The following is a 21523-nucleotide window of genomic DNA, read 5'->3' as shown; positions in this document are numbered from 1 at the left end:
GCTTTAATTTCTACATTTCCATAACTGTTTATTTCACACCAACATAATTAATTGTTCTGCATCAGTGAGAGTGTGGGCGGGCTTTTGATATCGCAGCTGTACTTCCTGCGCTACTTCCTGCTCTCTACTGCGCAACTCCGGTCCCGAAATCGCTACTGCGCAGACTCGGTCTAGATGTCAAGATGTCAGCGCCGTGCAGGCCGCCTGAAAGCTTCAACTCTGGCAAGTGGAAAGGATGATGTCAAGTCGTCCATATTTTTTTACGGTCTATGGTTTAAACTGAATCTTTGGTAAGTTGTAAGGAGCACTATATCGAGCCCAACCTTTAGAGATCCATGGATAATGACATGCAGCCAGGAATCGTGTTTCCCTGACATTTTTATGAGCCTGATTTCGACATTATTATTTATAACTGTTCAGTCATCACATTTTTTAAGTGAATCCTGCATGTATATGCAGATGGGTCAAAAATTGAAGCGTGTATGTGGCGGCTTGTGTTGTCACGAATGGAAAACAAAAGTTTCATTCAAATTCTGAATATATTATAGACCTATTAATAAAAAATAAAATAATAATTATATTGCCCAGACAGCGGGCAAAGAGTGCTCCCTTTATAATCACTAACAGCTGTCAATAAAAGCAACCTTACAAAGCTCCACAGTGAAGCTGGTATACAATGAATCTCTTATAATGTCTGCACTTACAGACACACGTGTTAACTGAACTCAGTGCCTGGACAAACACTCGAGCAGTGAGTGGATTCCAAGTTCAACACCTGTTCAACATCCTACAAACAGGTCTGTGACTGTCTACATAACTTACAAACATGTCTGTGATTGGCTACATTACTCACCGAGGCGAAAACACGTTGTTAATGTAATCATTTGACGAGTGCAAATACAGATGCACACTGGATCTTTTGCTAGCTCCTTTTCGCTAATAATCTGCTATTATTACGAATTCTTACAGAGGAGTACAGATCCTAGACAAGCAGTTATGGGCAGCGTTTCCCTCTTAAAGCAGAAGCAGCAGCAGGTTGGCTGTGGTTTGAGTGAGAAAATTACACGCTATTATCAAGTCCGTCTCAAGCTCGGAATAGCGATGTCCATGGGGTCCGTGGACAAGCCTCCCCCTATCCCCCCCGGCGCCGGGCCTGGTTTTGTGTGTTTTCGCTGCTTTCACGTTGTAAACCAGTGCTGCCTCTCAGACTTTTTGCCACTTAGAGGGGCGTAATCGCAGTCGATCCAGCTGACGGTGACGTCACGTGCATGACTATTGAAACTCCATTGTTTCTGCTTCTTCTTCACGTGTCTTTTGATCTATAGACTCAGTACTCTTTCAGAAGATGTCATAGCGCCCCCTACCGTATAAAAGGGAAAACACGGAAAGCCAGAATATTCCGTTAATGGGGCTAACCTGCTGACCGATTGTGCAACTGGAGCGGTTGTTCCAATACTGTTTCATAAAATACAATAAGAAAAAGCCTAATCTAACCTTTTAGCTTAAATGCACAAGTTCAAATCTCCAGCTCCCACTCGGTGGAAGATTAAAGCTACACTGTGTGATATTTTCCCCCATCTAGTGGTGTAAAGGTATATGACCATCCAGTGAATAATAGTTTCTGTTCCTCTCAATTCTGATTTCGTTTTAACTCCTACGGTGGCCGATTTAGTCCAAGATTAACATGGCAATCCCCCTCTTCACATTCGACACGGTGCCATCGAGTGTTACAACGCGAAAGGCGAAGCTTGAATTTATGGGTATGTCCCTCTTTGGCTAATGTACTTTCAAGATGGAGGGGCAACATGGTGACCAGCATTCAAACCCCTCACCCGTATGTATTTTCAATGGCATATAAACTTACGAGAATACTTTATTACTTGAAAGAAGTAAATATACATTAATGAGCACATATATTTTTGAAAGAACTAATTGTTTTTAGCTAAGAATAAACTAAAACAGTTACACAGTGTAGCTTTAACACATATGCTACAGTGTGTCTGTCTTAATTGAAGATTAGCTCTTATATTTTTCTCACATCCTCTGCTTTGTACTGACTTATAAGTACCGCACGCTAACCGATTACACCACTGGAGCTACTGTTACAAAGGTGTAATAAAAAACACTATAGGGAAAGCCAAACCAAAATGTTGATTAAAAAAAAAATGGCCTATGGAACTTGAATTAACCAGTCCTAACTTCCAATTCTCAATTTTTTTTAATTAAAGATTAACACCTCTTGTTAAAATGGCCAGCCAATGTTAGAACTGACTTTCATGTTAACCCTTGAACTCTGGACTTACTGGTAAGTCCCTATTCTAGTATACAGTCTAAAACTACATTAGCCCTTTATTTGTTTTCCCTCTTAAATGTCATTTGAATCCTAAAACCATGCTCAAACTCATTTCTTTGCTCTGTGCTGTTATATAAATATTGCACGTTAACCAATTGCAACGCTGGATTTAGGCGCCAATCCCATGGGTGCTCGGGGACTCGAGCCATTTCTATGGTGTTATATTAAAAACAAATGCATTCTCAACTATTCAGTGGTCTCATGGCTCTGTTATCGCTCAGATTTTACATGTGCACGCTCAAACTTTGTCCTATGCACTGCCGAATCTCTACTTCCTCTTTCTCTAGAATCATCTCCTTTCCTGGATTATAAGTACCGCACGCTAACCGATTGGTTCAACCAATCGGTTCAATGAAATGGTTCAACCACCATTTTCATGATTGACTGACGAAATAATCCAGAGTGCCTTTAATGGAGTGTGGGCACTCACTAGCTAAAAATAATAATTTGGCGCCTTTGCCTGGTGAAGCTTCTGAATGGGGCTACTAAGTTTGAATACACAAACCCAAAATCAACGTCTTGTTACATAGTGCCTGCCTCAATTAATGATGGCTAGCGAATTTTTATTAGAAAAGTCTTCTCACTAGAACGCACCATGTCAAGAACTCAATTGATTTTGTCTGCTAACCAGTGGCATAATCACTGATTATGGATTTCTGAGAGATAGACAGGCGTTAACTCACCCCAGGCTCCAAGCTCCTGTCCAGTCTGCCGTGCCCCAGGGGTTCCTCATCCGCACCATGTACAGACGAGCCGCGTTACACATGCCATGCAGAGTCTCCGACATACGGAGTTTCCTGACGGCAGTCACGCCGTATGCATGACCCTTTATCAGTCCACAGTTCAGAACCGATTCGACCTGCTCTCCTTCTGCTGGCTACAGCAAAAAGAGAGACAAAAGAAAGAGGTAAAAATAAGAGATGTATGGCTGAATGCGTCACTATTTTTATAAGGCCACATAAACCAATTAACATGTGGTGCAAGACTTGATTTGCAGGGTGATTAGACCATAGTCTGTAAAAAAAACAAAAAAACAATTGGATGTAGTGTCCGTGACGTCACCCATAGGATTCTGAAGAGCAGTTTTGAAACGTAAAGTAGAGACGAGCTGGCCGTTGCCGTCTTGCCAGCTCCTCACGCCCGGATAACAGAAAATGGACAAAGAGACGGACATGGGCGGAGCTTATGTGACGCAATGACTATAGACAACGGATAAACGGCTATCCACCTGTCACAATTTGTCCCATCCTGTAAACATGCTTTTTGCTGCTGTAAAGTTGGGCATTTTAACATGGGGCTCAATGAGATTCTGCTCCCTTCTGGAGTCTGTCCCTAGTGACCAGTCGAGGAATTGCAGTTTAAGAAACTTTCATACTGGTTTCATGAGAAACTTGGGGAGGTCGCTGCTTGGTTTAGACCAGGGGTCGCCAAATGGCGGACTCCGGTCCAGATCCAGACCGCGAAGCCTTTTGACGTAATGAAACAACTAAATGCCAAATGCGATTTTAAAAATAAATAAATAAATAATAAAATTTATATCAGGCAAATCAGTAGAACCATTTTTTCCTTTGTTGCCACGGTTGCATTGACCGTTAAAGGGGTCGCACACCGGACGCTCAGCTCAGCTCCGCGTCTCAGGTATCTCACACCGGTGTCATGACAAATCCTGTCCCCCTGTGAAATCGTGTCCGCAAGGACCCCCAGAGCGATTCTATTGGCTGAAAGAAATTAAATGGTAATCTGTTCAGAGCCTGATTACAATTCTTACACAATCGCGTTTTGATTTTTGCTGTTTAAATTGTGTTAAAATAGTCTTTAATGTCTTACAAAGCATATGTTTCATATATTAGTAGTATATAACTGAAGCTATAAGTGCTTATAAGTATATAATTCAGAACATGTTTTTGCTCCCATTATAGCAATCAATTATATATTTCAAATGAATGTTTTGCGTGTGTACTTAGTGTGGCAATGAATTCATAGTTTATTAGTTTATTATTTAGTTATTTTTAAACAATTGATTGTCCAGAACCATGTATAACAACTTTTGATCAGGCATTTAAAACCGCTACCAGCGGACACAATTTCACAGGGGGACAGGATTTGTCATGACACCGTCTTTAAGTTCAACTCAGCTCAGCCTTTTGAAATGTTATTTGAGGTTAGTTACGTTTTTCTGGATTTAAAGGAACAGGTGAAATAAAGAGATAAAATGTTTCTTGCACTTTTTTCATTTTTTCAACACCGGTGGCACTTTATTTTTACCTGTTTGTGTTTCTGGATAATATTGCTAATGATTTTTTACCAGTGTAATTTGAAGCACAGAGAGAGCAGTGCTGAAGATAGCCTACATTTAGTTAGGTAGAGACCATACATGTGAATGAACATAAAATTATGTTATGAGATTCCCGTTTTGTTTTTTAACCAGGAGGGTTTGTGTTCATTGATTGTTACTGTTTATCTCAGTACAGCAGGAAAAGCACTTTAGTTGCTAGTAATGCTGAAATGAATGTATTTTCAGTGCAGATTTAGAGATTAAGGCTTTTTTTCATTAATCATTTTTTGTCAGACATGGCTACTGGTTGAATTAGATATTTTGTACCAACCTCAAAATGAGATACATTTATTAAAGGACTACCTATGTTTGCTTTAACAATATGAAAAGACATGTTTATCTATATGAGAACATACTATATTTTGTTCAATAAAGACACTTTTTTTTAATCTACACTAATTTCTTTAGTCTGGCAAAAAGACATCAATTCATGTTTTTAGGTATATAATTGTCCGGACCTCGGCCGGTGAGGAAGGTTTATTTACTGGACCCCAAGCAATTTTAGTTGAAGACCCCTGGTTTAGACAGTAAAAACTGACCCGAATGGAGCAAGTGATGAGTGCTTTGTGGCTGTGTGCGTGGGCTAGTGTCTGGAACAGTATTTTTCTCTGGTCAGCGCGGTCAATCAGCTCATCTGGTTTCAGATTCAGTGGTTCAGAGACGCCACCAGTAAAATCAACTAGAGCTTCGGCTGTATTACCGCCCTCTAGAGCCTCATAACACCCATTGAGCCTGAAAAAACACACAGAGAGAGAAAGGTAATAATAGGATTTTGAAATAAAGGAGCTTGGAGTAGACATACTTTCAGAAGTCCTAGTCTAGCACATCATTTTTTGAAAGTGCGTATATGTTTAGATTCTGCCTTATTTCACAAGTGTCTCACTTGGCATAGGCTTTCTCCAGCAAAGCACTCCAGAATTCCCGCGGCGTTGCAGAACGGCAGAAGAGCAGCGCTCCCTCATCGCTGACCGGTAAACGGTCATCCACCACGACATCCGTCCACTGGCCCAGTCGCCAGAAACGAAAGTGAAAAATTCCAGCATACAGATCCGGGCGCTTCGGGTGCCACTCCTGTTCAGCGTGGTCTGGGATCACCTGAATAAGGGACAATCCAAAAGTAAGGAGTAAAAAATGTATACAATATATAATACACAATATATAGTGTATATTTTCTTTTTAACGTATTTTAAAATGAAAATTATTCCTGTGATTTCAAAACTGAATTTTCAGCATCATTACTCCAGTCTTCATAGTCACATTGTCCTTCAGAAATCATTCTGATATGATGATTTGCATATTTATTTATCATCAATCTTGAAAACTGTTGTGCTATTGTTTTTGTGGAAAAGGTGATAAAAGATTTTTTTTAAGATAGAAAGTTGAAAATAACAGCATTTATTTGAATTTTGTAATATGATAAATGTTTTCACTGTCACTTTATATCAATTTAATATATATATATATATATATATATATATATATATATATATATATATATATATATATATATATATATATATATATATATATATATATATATATATCCTTATATATCCAAGGATATATATAGGAGCAAGGATATATATATCCTTGCTAAATAAAAGTCATTTCTTCTTTAAAACATTTTTTTACAGCGTGTGTATATATAGCGCGTGTGTGTGTGTGTATGTGCATGTGTGTGTATATGTATATATATATATATATATATATATATATATATATATAGACACACACACACACACACACACACACACACACACACACACACACACACACACACACACACACACACACACACACACACACACACACACACACACACACACACACACACACACACACACACACACACACACACACACACACACAGAGTTTATAGTCTGACCTTCTTCCAGAGCGATGATTCTGCTGCCAAACATGATGTGGCTGCCACCATCCAGCAGTTACCCAGACTGCCCTGGTGCAGATCCCTTGTGCTGATCCCATCCACAAATAGTCGAGGGTCTTTACACAGTTCCTGGGTATAAAAGAAGAGACCCTCAAACTAATTGTATGTGTTTATGATTAGATCCATTTTATTAAAGGGATAGTTCACTCAAAAATAAAAATTCTGTCATCATTTACTCACCCTCATGTTGTTCCAAACCCATAATACTTTCAAAAAACCCATAATATCTCCAGAACACAAATGAAGATGTTTTGGATGAAATCTGAGAGGTTTCTGTCCCTCCATTGGCAGCTTACCAACTGCTAAACGTAAAGGTAATCTATATGAATTGAGCAGTTTAGTCCAAATTTTTTGGCGACACAGATTGAATTCAGACTTTTAATCACATTTAAACAGGGACGTGAACAGGATTTTTGAGGAGCAGTTGCTCTGACCTAAAAAAGGGCACCCCCCCACCCCCACCCCTCACCATCGGTCCAATTACATACTATTGTTATTGCAATTATCATTATTATTTCAATGCCCCCTAGTGGTATTTATGTTCTGCTCAGGAAAAATATTATAGGTGGGGCTAATTTTTGCAGGGGGGTCTGGGGGTTTCTCCCCCAAGAATTTTTTTTATTTCGTAGATGTGATTTCCTGCATTATGGTGCGTTTGAGGCCATTTCCCTTGCCTATACCAATAAGGAACTCAAACCAGTCAATATCAATAGTCTAATAAAAGACAATATTAATTTAACTGCCATCAACAGTTTATGATCGTCCGTTTGTTATACCTTTCCGACAACGTTAAGTCTCACCCGACAACCGCGACAATCTCCTTCTAGTGCCGCTCATGCAGGCTCAGCCAGGGCGGTTAGAAGGAATTTGGGGGCCCCAAGCAAAATGGGCATGGCTAACCTTCTACAGATAAACGGGTAATGATTAAACATTTTTTGTAAAACTTTAAGAAACCATTTTTAAAACATCTATAAACATTACTTAGATAGACAGACCAAATATTCCTAACACTTTGTTAAGGGTTACTAGTTGGTTTGTAAACATTATCTGGATGGTTATTATAAAGTTGCAACGGATGACTATAATACCTTGTTAAATAGTTAATAAACAGTAACGTTACCAGTAAAACATGTGGGTTGTTCTTGAAGGGGGGGATTCTGAAATCCACTGCCGCTTCAATATACCTGTATATATTTATATCCTAATTAATTTCATAATCAAAACTTTAATCAATATTTATCCTATATTATTATAATGATTCTATCCAGTTATGATTTTGTTTTAGTTTCTTGTTTTCTAAAGTGTGTATTTGGTCTCTGAGGAGTGACTGAGGGTCTGGCCTAGAGATGTGTGATGTGTCACTAAACACTGGCAACAAGGTCATGTGTTTGGATTTTGGAGGTATCACACACCCCTAACATGTCAGGAGTGCAGTAACAGCGTTTGCCCGGCTTCCAGATATGAAATATGGATTTGGCTTTCATTTAATTTATTATGTTTTATTCCTTTTATATTTCCTTTTACTGAAACACTAAAGACTCAAGATGAATATTGCCTGTACTATTGTGTGTCCCTCTCACTAAAGGAAAGCACATGTTATCAGTATGTTTTGGTAAGAACTAGTTAGAACTGGAGCTTAATCAGCTCCAACCTTGGAGAGACTGTGTATCTGTGTATGTGCGCAATATTCTATGCTACAGATCAGAATGGTGTACAATGGGCACCCTAAGCGATGGGTGGACTTGTTGTTCTGGGCAAGCTGGCGCCTGCTCCAGATCTGGAAGGTCATTACAGGCCTAATTCCGCGGTGAAAGCGTCAACAAGTGACACGTCAGTGTAAACATGCATCAGATTAACTGACTCGAGTGGAAATTTACCATGACTGTGCATTGTCTCTGAGCCAATCAGAACCATCCACATTGCAGTAATGACGTGGATAAGACCTTGAAAATGGTATAACTGTTGGGACAATTGTATGTACGACAGGGCGAGGCAATGAGACGGTGAGAGAGGGATCGCGGCCTACGAACTCCTTGTGAGACTTGAAGCTGGCTTCTGCGTTTGAAACTGCAAACTATTCTTAAGTAAATTTTTCTTTTAATTAATTGCAATCCTGACTCTGTCTTCATGTCTTCACTACTGGTTCCGGGTCATAAGCTGTTAACCCCTAACATTCTGATACTGTACTTCAAAATGCAACAGTGTAAAAATTGCCACACAGAATAAAGTAACTGTTCAAGATCCATTGGTAACTTATAAAAATAATATCATATTTGCATAAACTGTTACTACCATATATCCCGACACTAGCAAATTAAGATAAGCTATGAAAAAAAAATCATGTTCCTCTGCCTCTTTCTGGTTAAATAATGTTTATAATAGTTAATCCTATATTAACTATTCCAGGTTATTTATGCATAGCATAAAAATAGTTAGTATAGCATGCTATGCCACTTTCATCAAAACCTATTACAAAGCTATAGCAATTTTATGTCATTAAATACGATAAACAGTTATTCTGGAACAGATCTGCGTCTTCCTTATTCAGTTAAAAACATATTACAGTATGTAACCATATTCCATTTGCCGTCAGGCAGGTAAGGTTAGCTAACATAAACATATTTTTGCTAGCCTACCTGCTGCAAAATTACACCATTTTTGTACAAATAGAGCTATTTTATATAGTGTAATTTATCACTTACCACTATCTTGTTTTTTCTCTTTTTTTTTCTGGATTCCTAAAGCATAATTCGGCTTCATGATCGCCGAGGAGGTTTTGTATTTTGCCGGCAGCAGAGATCGCGTGGTTGGGTGGCTGCTGTCAGCGACGACTGAGAGGGCCCCCTTGAGGGGGATTCCGATAACAGTGTCATTGCACTTTACTGCATTGACTATCAAAGGGGCGCTCAAGCAGTTTGTCGTTGCATTTTATTCTTAACCTGTCGTTGTCTTGAGGCCCCAGGCCAGCTCGGGGCCCCAAGCAATTGCTTGACTTTCACTTTCGGACGGGTACCCGAATATGGAAGTGAATGAGGCTTTGTGTTTGTTTGTTTTTTTTGTATCTAGGCCTACGTGAAATTCTGCATCCATTGTACGATTTTATGGGCAGTTGCCCGGGCAACCTGAGCAACCCCCCTGTGCACGTCCCTGCATTTAAACATTGATCAGTGAACATAAAGAGAATCTCATTCATCCTGTTTGACACATGAGAACAAACCTCATTGGTTCTCACACGTCAAGCGAACATGCTTGATCTTCTGTTTACCACAACTGATGTGTGAGTTGATGAATGTTTATATGTGAATAAAAGCCTAAATTCACTCTGTTCATCATATAAAGCGATTGAGTCTCTTCAGAAACTTTCAACTAAACCGCTCAACCGATCCTTTTTGAGGGTGAGGAATTAATGACAGAATTGACTATAATATGATTTGATGACTATCCCTTTAAGACATGTTTTTAGAGCAATATACAGTTGTTGTTTTTTTCAAAACTAGATAATAAATAGAAAAAAACATAACATATAAGGAGAATATTAATTGACAAAAAATGCCATTTAAATGGCATATCAAATGTTGTTTTAATTCAATAGTATTTTAATTCAATTTTAATCGCTAAAAAAACGGGATTTTCACAAATTAGCACTAGCATTAGTAGACAAGTAACAGATAACAGTATTAAGTAATGGAAAAATACTAACGTTGTATTAATTTATTCTCTGAATTATGTTCTGTTAAATGGTTTTTTTTTTATTCTAGCATATTGATTTAATTGTTCTCTTTTTAATCAGTATATCATGTGTAAATGTAAAATAAATAGTGGGTAATCTCCCTCATTTAAAGCCATATGTGCGAGGTGACACACACACACACACACACACACACACACACACACACACACACACACACACACACACACACACAGAGTCAGGTTACCGACGCCTTGCAGCCGGCAGAAAGGCCTTTAATTAAACATATCTCTAACACTGCTGACTGCGCAGCCACATTTAGATCACAAGAGTGTCCAGGACAGATCCTCTCACTGATATAGAGGGTCAGAAACTACACTGTAAAATGTTTTGTTGGTTTAACTTAAAAAAGTAAGTAACCCGGTTGCCTTAATTTTGAGTTTATTGAAATTAAAAATTTGAGTTCATACAATGAAGGAAATTGGTTTAATGAATAGAAACTCAATATTATTGTATCTGAACCACTTAAAAAAAAGATAAATCATAAATTGCACTATTTGTCATGTTTCAATGCATCATCAGAAATAAAACACACAATTACCCAATATGCTTACAAAATCTTTTAATAATATTTTAATAAAGGTTGTCGAATCTCAAAATAGTTCATTGTATTAACTCAAATTTTTAATTTCAATGAACTCAATTTTAAGGCAACCAGGTAACTTTTTTTCAAAATAACTTTTTACAGTATACTGACCTGCCACACAACTTATGTACAGACTGCATTTGGGCAGCAAACAAAGAAAATAATTACTGTTTCAGTAAATTTTCCCCAATATAATGGTGTGAATCTTTTAGCCCCAACAAAATCCTTGAGGCCATACCTGATAATACACTTCCTAAAGTTGATGCAAGCACATAGACACATACATAACAAAGCAACAAGTTTCGGTTAGTTCCTCTTACCCTGGGTCTCTTCCACGTCAGTCCTGGAGGGGGCGTTCTTTTGTAGAAAAGTGACTCAGCTGAAGGAGGGAAGAACGGATCTTGGAACAAAGCTCCTCGCCTCAGACACGATCTCTTCAGCTTATGATAACACTGACCCTGAAACTTACACACTTTCTCTGGCATACTACACAGGGGAGAGGTGGAAAAGAAGCAAAGGAGGACAGGTTTAAAGAATAGAGAAGGGGTGGACAAGGGAGGAGAAATGAGGAGGGGGAGGAATGGATATATCGGAGTTAAATATAGTTACATTACAGTAAAATAATGTATGTAAAATGTAATTTACATGAATTGCAATAGATAGAAAGATTTTTTTAATCAACCCATGTTCACTGATTATCACAGTTTAAATAAATAATGTCAAGTGCAACTTGAGTTCAATAATTATATGATTTAAAATAATAATAATAATAATCATTTATATAGAAAAATTATAATTTAATTAAAATAAAGTTTTTAGAACAATAAAAAAATACATCTGATCAACATGACCATTTTTTTACATGTTCACCGATTATCCTAATATAAATCAATATAAATATTTCTCAGAACAATCCAAAATATATCTGATCTACATTTTTTTCAGCAATGTTTATTAATTATTCCAGTATAAAATAAAACATATAAAATAAATATAGTGTGTGTATATATTAGGGCTGCACAATTATGACAAAAATCATAATTGTCGATTATTCCCCTGAAATTGTAATTGTGATTATAAGTTACGATTATAACAATTAACATTGAATGAAGCTTTGAATAGCTTTATAACAATAGTTTGAAGCGACTGCATGCTATATTGATATATAAAAAGAAACAAGCTGAAAATGTTCTTTAATTTAAAAAAAAGTATAATATGCATGATATATTATGTTATACTAAAAAGAAAAATTAAACAATGGGGAAAAAAAACTTAAGATAACATGTAGAAAAAAACTAACACATTACGCACAGGAGTGGACTTTTTGTGTAATTGCGATTACCGGTACATTTTATTAAACAATTACATATTTCAGACATACGTAATTGTGATTACGATTACAAATTCGATTGTGCAGCTCTAGTGTGTGTGTGTGTGTGTGTATATATATATATATATATATATATATATATATATATATATATATATATATATATATATATATATATATATATAAATATATATATATATATATATATATATACACACACACACACACACACACACACACACACACACACACACACACACACACACACACACACACACACACACACACACACACACACACACACACACACATTTAATTTCCAAGAATTCATTTTATTTTTATTTAATTCCAATAATTTAATCTTCATTGATCTACATGATATAGATTTTAAATCAACCCATGTTTACTGATTATCCAAAGTAAAATAAAATAATATATTTAAGGGCCAATGCTATTTTTTATATCTCATTTCAGTTCAGTTATTTTGATTTTTAAAATAAAAATCTTCTGGTATTTAAGTGATGCTTTTGTCCACATACAGCAGTAACGGCCATCAGAATCTGTAAAGCGTTGTTAAGTCTTGTTCTGTAACCTTGAGTTTAGCTTCAGTTTCAGGGATGATTGGGTAACGGTGTATTTGCAGACGGTGTAGTTTCCCTTGGAAATGGAGAAGGGTTAGACATGCCCTGGAGAGGTTAATGTGTCAGGAGTCCCTTTGTAGGTAAAACAGCTAAATAAGACATGTTTAGAGGTAGAGTTGTGTTTAGAGAGGTTCAATGAGGAGTTTGGGGGTCAAGGTTTAAGAGTTATTGGATATCTATTGGATATATTAAAGTCAAGCTTCCAGTCAAGTGTGTTTGTGTGCAAGAGTATGTGTATGCGCAAATGGATATGATTTAGGGGGACATTTCAGCTATTGGGGGTCTGGCAAGGGGCACAGGGAGGCCAGGGGCTAACTAAGTGTGCTGGTATATGAGCCACCTATGAGTGTTTGCATGTTTGTGTTAGTATGTGTGTGTCCTCTGGATCTAAGTTGTGTCCAAATAACAGACCAACACTAGCACTGTGCTCTTACCTCTCAGAGGGAAACATACTAAATGATCTGAGTATCTTTAACAAACAACATTTTTTGAACCATTTAAAAAAAAAAAAAGTTATCTTTGATCATTTAAATGGGCTTTAGGCAATCACTTTTATTGTCAATATGTGAACAGCTTGTAGCACAACTTAAAAATTGAGACCTTCCTCAACTTCCTAGGTTGTCTGTGAATGCCTGTAGACTGACTCGTTTTTGCCGGGAAAATCAAAAGGATGTGATGACGCTTCAAACTATAGTCGCCCATAGCCAGAGCTAGTTTATAGTCTCAAATATACTTTATAATCAAACCATCATAAGTGTAATTTTAGTGACCTCATAAATGTACTTAAGGCAGGTGAATTGCAGAGCTGGTGCTAATATTCACATCGCTGTTATCAGATGCTTTCTTAACTGGTGTTTTCTCACCGCTGTCATTTTTGTTGTTTTTGTTATTAAGAGAAAAGCATGCAGCACATATTTACCGTATTGTTCCGAATATAAGACCAACCGTATTATAAGGCGACCCCCCTTGCAAGATTACCGTTTGGAAAAAGGCTTTTTGAACACCAGATCGTGTATTTTATAAAGAAAAGGCTTTTTATTTGAAAATTTTCATATTGCATATTTTTCATATTTTAATGTTTGTATTAATTCATTACATTTATATAGTGCTTTTCTAGGCACTCAAAGCGCTTTACATAGAAGGGGGGAATCTCCTCAACCACCACCAATGTGCAGCATCCACTTGGATGATGCGACGGCAGCCATATTGCGCCAGAACGCTCACCCCACACCAGCTGATTGGTGGAGAGGAGAGTGATGAAGCCAATCATTATATGGGGATTATTAGGAGGCCATGATGGACAGAGGCCAATGGGCAAATTTGGCCAAGATGCCGGGGTTACACCCCTACTCTTTATCGAAGGACATCCTGGGATTTTTAATGACCACAGAGAGTCGGGACCTTGGTTTAACGTCTCATCCGAAAGACGGAACTTTTAGCATCGAATTATTGAAAGTACTAATGGTAAAATGTAAAAATAATCACTTTTTGGCATACCATAATAACAACTCGAAGCCCATCTGAACTATATAACAATCAGGCAATCAATCTCATAGTGAAAACCAAAATTTCATTAAAGGGGTGGTTGATTATGATTTCACTTTTTTTACTTTTATCGTGTAATGTTGCTGTTTGAGCATAAACAATATATGCAAAGTTACGATGCTCAAAGTTCAAAGCAAAGGGAGATATTTACTTATACATAAAGAAATGTCTTTTAAGGACAACAAGCGGTTGGTAGAGACTACGAGCTTATTCACAGGTTACTGATATAAATTTACATAATTTTGACGCTTGCTTATGGATCTTCCACAAGCTCAGCACCCGCATACTTCGACTCACTCCTACGAGTCTACACCCCCACCAGAAGCCTTCGCTCAGCTTATGTCACAGAGGCATGAAATCCCTTTCCAGAACTTTTTCTTTCATTGTTCCTGGTTGGTGGAACGATGTTCCGTTCTCCATACGCACGACAGAATCACTCGCTCATTCAAAAGACAGGTAAAAACTCATCTCTTCCATGAGCACTTAATCTTACATTAAAAAATAAACCTTTCTTCTTCACTTTTCTGGTTTTTGCTACTCTGAGCAGTATACAAATCTTGGTATTTGGGGCACTTTTTGTGTTTCTTTGCCTCTTCTTGACGGATCGCTTCCTGTTCTCCTGAGTTGTAAGTCGCTTTGTATAAAAGCATCTGCTAAATGCATAAATGTAAATGTACATAAACCCCACCCCTGGAAACACGAAACAAAGTGGGTGAGGCCATGTTAAGAAAAGGAAGAGTTGTTGTGATAGCACATTTAAAAGTCTACTCAAGCAGTCGCATCTTTTCACATTTATTGCAATACAGTATGTAACGCAAATGCAAAAGCATGTCATAAAAGCAAGACAACATAAGTTATAAACGTAATTAAACTAAACTACACCTGTTCTATCTTCAAGCAGCAGATATTCTCAGGATCTGAAGGAACCTTACAACAGTTCCCACATGAGCGATTTATAGATTATCATGACAGAATATGCTAATCAATAGTTAACTTCACATCAACTACATAAATTTATCAACGAACCATTCAGAAACATCCTGTTGCTTTCTACATGGCACTTCTTTTTGAGTCTCTCCATCTTTTTCCGACTCCGGTTTGAACAAAAAAGGCTGAATGGTTTCTGACATTTTCAGTGCGTCCTGAGGTAATCAGAGCTGCTAACACAAGCTTTTGAAGCTCAGCCCAATTCAATTGACTTTTCCTCATTTGCATTTAAAGGGACACAAAAATGGCTCGTTTTTTGCTCACCCTCAAAAAGTGACAATTTTAACATGTCATAAAAAGATCTGTGGGGTATATTGAGCTAAAACTTCACATACACACTCCGAGGACATCAAAAACGTATACATCTTGTAAAAGGGGCATTATAGGACCCTTTTAACAGTTAAGTACTACTGAAATTTGGGTACCGTCTTATGTTTTAAAATCACAGGGAAAGTTTGGTCGCGTCAATAAGGCACGCAAACATGAGTCACATGGCTCTTATACAGTAAGCTTTTCTTGGACTGTGTGCATTTTAATTGTTTTCTGCTCATGATTTTCTAACATTACACTCTGACACACTGTTTTTGGCACAGTTTTACACGTATTTGCCGCCACCTAATGTTTGCGGATGTATGACGTGTAAAAGTCAAGACCTTGAATATAAGGCAAACTATTTTTTTCAGATCCATTTTTTATTTTATTCCCTTATATTCAGAAAAATACAGTATATATTAATCTAAACGTCACGCTCAGCAGTGCCTAAAAGTTTGTTAACAGTATGCAAAGTTATTTCCAATGTCTTTTTACTTTGAAGTGAAGAACGAAAGAGAAATGCGGTCGTGAGTATATCTGGACCTTGAATCATATTCAGGGTGCTTTCACACCTGCTTCATTTAGTTCGGTTGAATCGTACTAGAGTTCGTTTCCCTCTTTGGTGCGGTTCGTTTGGTCAGGTCTGAAAGCAGCAATCGCACTTGGGTGCGCACCAAAAGCGGACCAAACAAGCCTATCGAGACCTCTTTGAAGAGCTGGTCTCGGTACGCTTTCAAACGAACTCTGGAGCGGTTTGTTTGTGGTGAGAACGTGATCCGACCTCGAACAGAACCAACTGCAAAAGTACTGATCATTTTTGGACTAAACCAGCTGCCGTAGTCAGCTGCGTTGACATTATGAGCATGACATTATTACCTGATTGATCGTTGGCAATATTTTCAGTAGTTGAGCATGAGTTAAGAATAATGAATGCACGCCTCCGCTTGAAGTGACGAGCGATGTGCGGTCGCCGTTTGTGGCGCATTAGAATGTTGTTTTCACATCGTATCCGCGCTTCATTATAGAAATGTATTGTTTGCATACTGTGGTAAATACACACAATGTAGTAGATTATGGCCAGGTACAAATTATAGTTTGCTGGCTTTACCTCTTCTGTTGGAATTTTCCCACAGGTAAATTCTGAACAATCGACAAGCAGTTTAGGAAATACGCCATGGCCAATGAGTGATGTGGATGTTGTCACTTGCCTGCGTTTTGGTTCGTTTCAACTGGTTCGGACCAGTGTGGTGTGAATAGGAACCAAAAAAGCTGAAAAATGCAACAATGTATAATTTTTTGCCCTTGGTTCGAACCAAATGAACCGAACTAGAGATGTGAAAGCACCCTCAGTCTCATAACGTGAGCACGAGTACGAGTGCGAGCAATACGATGCTGGCTGCAGTTCTCTTAATGCATCTCTTAACCGGTGTACATGTCTAATAACATTATTTTTATTTGAAAGGCCCCTTTTATTAGAAAAGCTAAAGCTACTATTAATGCAACACTTATGTTGTTATTAACACTTTTATATTTCATTAATAACAAATAAAAATATGCATCTCCAATTATTTCCCTGTATTTAGTCTACGCATATTAATATTTTGTGGATAAACTTGCGACACACACTGTTCAGGTTTGATTTCGGACTATTTGTCTATGCAGATTTGCTTTTGCACCGCAGGCTGTTCTGGTTAGTCAGATGCGCTGCAATTTTCACAATCTGTCACAGATCATCAGTTGGACTGAGATCAGGGTTTTGACTGGCCAATTGCAGAACATTCACCTTTTTGTTCTCAAGCAATTTCCATGCAAATTTGAGTCTGCATTCGGGATCATTCTCCTGGTAAAAATTGCACTCATTCCTGCTTCTATTACACAAAATGCTTTCTTCCTTTTTTGAGGAGTGGGCAAAGTATTACTTGTATTTCACATGTCTTTGAATTATGACTAAAGAGCAAATTGAGCAAAATTCCTTGGACTCATTTTCACCCCGGATTCACAACCAGGATGATTATGCTTGACAGTGGGGCTGTCAGGAAAGGAGGTAGTTATTTTAATGATTCACATATGGAGGCCAATTGTAAGGCAATCACATCCTTGTTAAGGCAATTGTTTTTCATCCGTGTAACTTCTATGCAGGACTGAACCATGTTCAAACATCTCATTTCAGTAACTCCACAAAACCTGAAACAAAGACTCACCTCTGGGTTGGAATTATTAAAATTATAACCATCATAGCCTAATTTTAACACGAATTTTAAATAACTGTTTCTGGTTTTGAATACTTTTGTAATGCAAAATATTTCTCATTTAAACAATGATGCTTATAGATATCAAACTACTGTATGAACGACCAAAAACATTCTACTGAAACCTAAATGTAGTAAATAGATACAGCACTCACCTGTACCTCCCCTTTATTTGCTTTGCCTTCGCATGAAATGTTCCTTGTTACACTGTATCCAGTAATTAAGGCAGTTTCAGGTAAGGCAGTTATTGGCAGTGTATTGTGTAGGATGGTAAGTATAAGACATCAGCCATCAGTCATTTTGCAGAGTCCATGTGTCTAATATAACAGGATCAGCAGCAGGTGTTGGCTTTCTGTTTGACGTCGCTGTGACAACCAGGATTTGTCCAGTAGACCAGGTGTGGGTATCCTTGGGTCTTCTAAATAGGTAAATACTCTGGCACTCATTGGCATTAATATTTAATAAATCTTCATGATATGTAATGTTGTCTATGTTGAGTGCCTTTCTATCTGCAGGTATGTACCTGCACGAGGACAGTCGTTTGTTTATGGATGTAACTCCATCCGTCCAGCCAGTCTAGCTCAAAACACAGTGACATAACAAAAAATTACTGATACTGAGACGTGTCCACACACACACACACACACACACACACACACACACACACACACCTACAGTGCAATATCTAGCTTTTTACCCTAAACCAGTGGATGAAGTACGGTACAAAACAGGGTAGGCTACTCAATGAAATACCCACATAAAATATTACTCCAGTATAAGTACTTTTTGTACTAAGTGTACTTAAGTAAAAGTACAAAGAAAAGTATTTTATTTTTAATGTACTAATGGTATTAAAAGTAAAAATTATGACATCGTGAATTATTATGAATTGTCAAGAAGCCAGCAAGGAAATTTAGTGGATCTGCAAGTACGAAATAGTTGTATTTTATTTTCAAAACTTTCTATCAAATCATTAAATACATTAAAACATCAAAGTTACTAATTAGGCTACTTCATGGCGGCAAACATTTGGGGGGAAAAATAAAACTAATCTAACGTATTCAAAAAATAAGGAAAAACCAAATGCGTGTTGACAAACAGTTAGCAAACTGCATAACATTTTAAGAATGTAAGCTAACGTTATAGGCCTATTAGTTGTATATACCGCAGGCTTATTAACGTTATAAAACAAATGTCGACATTCAAGCGTATAGTGGGCTTGAACAGTTCGCCCTTTCACATTGAGTTCATAACAACTGGCAGCCATGACCTACGTTTACATTCGCAATAATCAATCAATCCTAAAATTCGCCATTAGCATTAACTTACTTTTAGCGCCGTCAGTCACGTGCGCACTCAAGCTCCGACGATTTCTTCCGTTCAAATACAACGGGTAACAACATGAATGTTTTAAATGCCGAGGGGTAAAAAGTAGTCTACGATTTAAGCGTTGTAATGTAGAGAAGAGAAGTACGGAGCCCTGCACATGACATGCAGGAAAAAATAGTAGGCTAAAACGTGCGCACGATTTATAAATCGAGGTAACGAAATGGTGCGCACTTATTACTTTTTTTTCTTGCACGTCATGTGCGGGGCTCCTAGATAGCCTACTTGACGGCTACAGTAAAACGGTAAACATATACTTTGTTACACACTGCCAACCCTGGCAATCACAACAACAAAACAAAAAAAATAATTAATTTAAAAAAAATACATAGGTCACAAGGTCAACATTTACTGGCATTACTATCTTTGTAGGAACATTTAGTCATCATAAACATAAATATTGGTTAGGACCACACCCACACACACACACACACACACACACTGGCTATCTTTGTGGGGACTCTCCGTAGATGCAATGTGTTATACTGTACAAACTATTCTCTCATTTTCTATTGATCATTTGTTTTCTCATGGGGACCTCAATTTAGGGTGAAGCCCCCAGTTATATCACACACACACACACACATACACACACACACACACACACACACACACACACACACACACAGTCTTCTAGATTACAATTAAACGAAAGCTTTCCTGTTAAGACCTTACAGACAGAAAGGGCCATTTACCACAAAATGTTTAAACAATGCATTAATATAGATAAATCAACCATGAACGTTGAACCAGCTTTAAAAGATAATATACTGTGTGTGACTCTTTTGCTTTTGCTTCAACAATGTATATTTTCTTATGTAACCAGTTCTCTTTTTCTGCCCCTTTCCCTTGTTTTTCTGTGGCTATTTGTTCGTGCCCTCTGTCTGACCCTGAAACCTCAGAGGAATATGCTGAGCGAGACTCCTCTCTCACTGCCACCTGTCCCGTCATCGCTGTCTTCCTGTGTCTCTGGGCTTTAACACATTAACACATGGGCTTTTCCTCTTTTCCAAGTCTCGTAATTAGGCATGCAGCTCCCCCTGCATACACATGCATTCATGCGCATAATCAGTCTCACTCACGAATCACGATCTGGTCTTCTTGTTCACGCTGTACTTTCTCATAGTACTTATCTCAGTTCTCCGTCTGGATTTGTCATCTCTCTCATCATTCTCTGTCCTTCGCTCCCCAGCCCCCTCCCTCACGGATCCACCAGAAGGTTCATCATACCATATTGGCTGTCAATAAACGTGTGGCACTGACACCTGAATCCCTAAGAGGGACGGGCACACCCCTTGTGAAGGCACACAAACTTTAACTAATTCCCAACAGCTAATCCAATAAAGCCATATTGACACCAATAAAGAGCCAATCTACTGCTGAGGATTTTAATCTTTTCCCAATGGATTTTACAAACTCAAGTGCCAGCCAATTGAGTTAATGCAATCTACATAACATGTCACGGTTATAAATACACATCACTTACATTTTAAACTTGTTCAACTCGCTCAAGGACAGGACAGGTGGAACAATAGATCACATAGACACTGCATCCGTCTTCTTGACAGCCAAAAGGTCATTGGGATTATAGCTATAGATAGTTATCAATAGTAATGTAAAGTTGATTCACTAAGCCACTAAACATCTGTGTTGGTCTGCCTTTATGTTTTGACCTGTGGAGAATGTACTACAACAATGGCAATGAGGAGTACTCAATCTCTCTCACATTTCATTTGTGTTTTTTTGTGGAAATATTATTTTTTAAATAATATAAAAATATAATATAATATACATTTTGAGTTTAAATTTATATGCCTTTTTTTGTCAGCAGAAAAGTTTTTTCGAAAGGATGTAGGCTATTTTTTTAAATGTTTTTTAAAACTATTTAAACAAACACGTATCTTTTTTTCTATTAAAAATATAAATTTTAGCCCAGGCAATTTATGTTAGTAAATTAGAACTTATCAGATCTTACATTAAGACTTAAAAATAAAGAGTTTGAGGAAGCAGTGCCCCCCCCCCCCCCCATCTCATCCTCCATCTCCATCTCATTATGATTGAGTATGATTGGTTCATACGATAAATCTACCTCTTGTTTTCCTG

At 37.6% G+C, this 21523-nt stretch overlaps 1 protein-coding gene across 3 annotated transcripts in view; it reads right to left on the bottom strand.

Annotated features, from left to right (window-relative positions):
* Positions 1 to 19482, bottom strand: part of LOC137078689 (calpain-5-like) — a 33833-nt gene extending 14351 nt beyond the window's left edge. Inside the window, exons 1-8 of one of the 3 annotated variants that reach the window (XM_067446248.1) lie at positions 19364 to 19482; positions 18558 to 18610; positions 18190 to 18452; positions 11291 to 11456; positions 6574 to 6705; positions 5572 to 5783; positions 5228 to 5420; positions 3037 to 3230 (exon numbers count right to left, since the gene is read on the bottom strand). In XM_067446248.1, coding sequence (XP_067302349.1) covers positions 3037 to 3230; positions 5228 to 5420; positions 5572 to 5783; positions 6574 to 6705; positions 11291 to 11455 — 896 coding nt within the window. In that variant the 5' untranslated portion in view covers position 11456; positions 18190 to 18452; positions 18558 to 18610; positions 19364 to 19482. Of the gene's footprint in view, positions 1 to 3036; positions 3231 to 5227; positions 5421 to 5571; positions 5784 to 6573; positions 6706 to 11290; positions 11457 to 18189; positions 18615 to 19363 lie in introns of all 3 variants that reach the window. The other 2 variants (XM_067446229.1, XM_067446238.1) reach the window with 2 other exon arrangements.
* Positions 19483 to 21523: the final 2041 nt, after the last annotated feature.

The sequence above is a fragment of the Pseudorasbora parva genome, chromosome 1 (genome assembly GCF_024679245.1).
Source record: "Pseudorasbora parva isolate DD20220531a chromosome 1, ASM2467924v1, whole genome shotgun sequence".
Classification (NCBI taxonomy): Eukaryota; Metazoa; Chordata; class Actinopteri; order Cypriniformes; family Gobionidae; genus Pseudorasbora; species Pseudorasbora parva.
The sequence above is the reverse complement of the archived record's forward strand: the minus strand, read 5'-3'. Positions and strand labels throughout refer to the sequence as shown.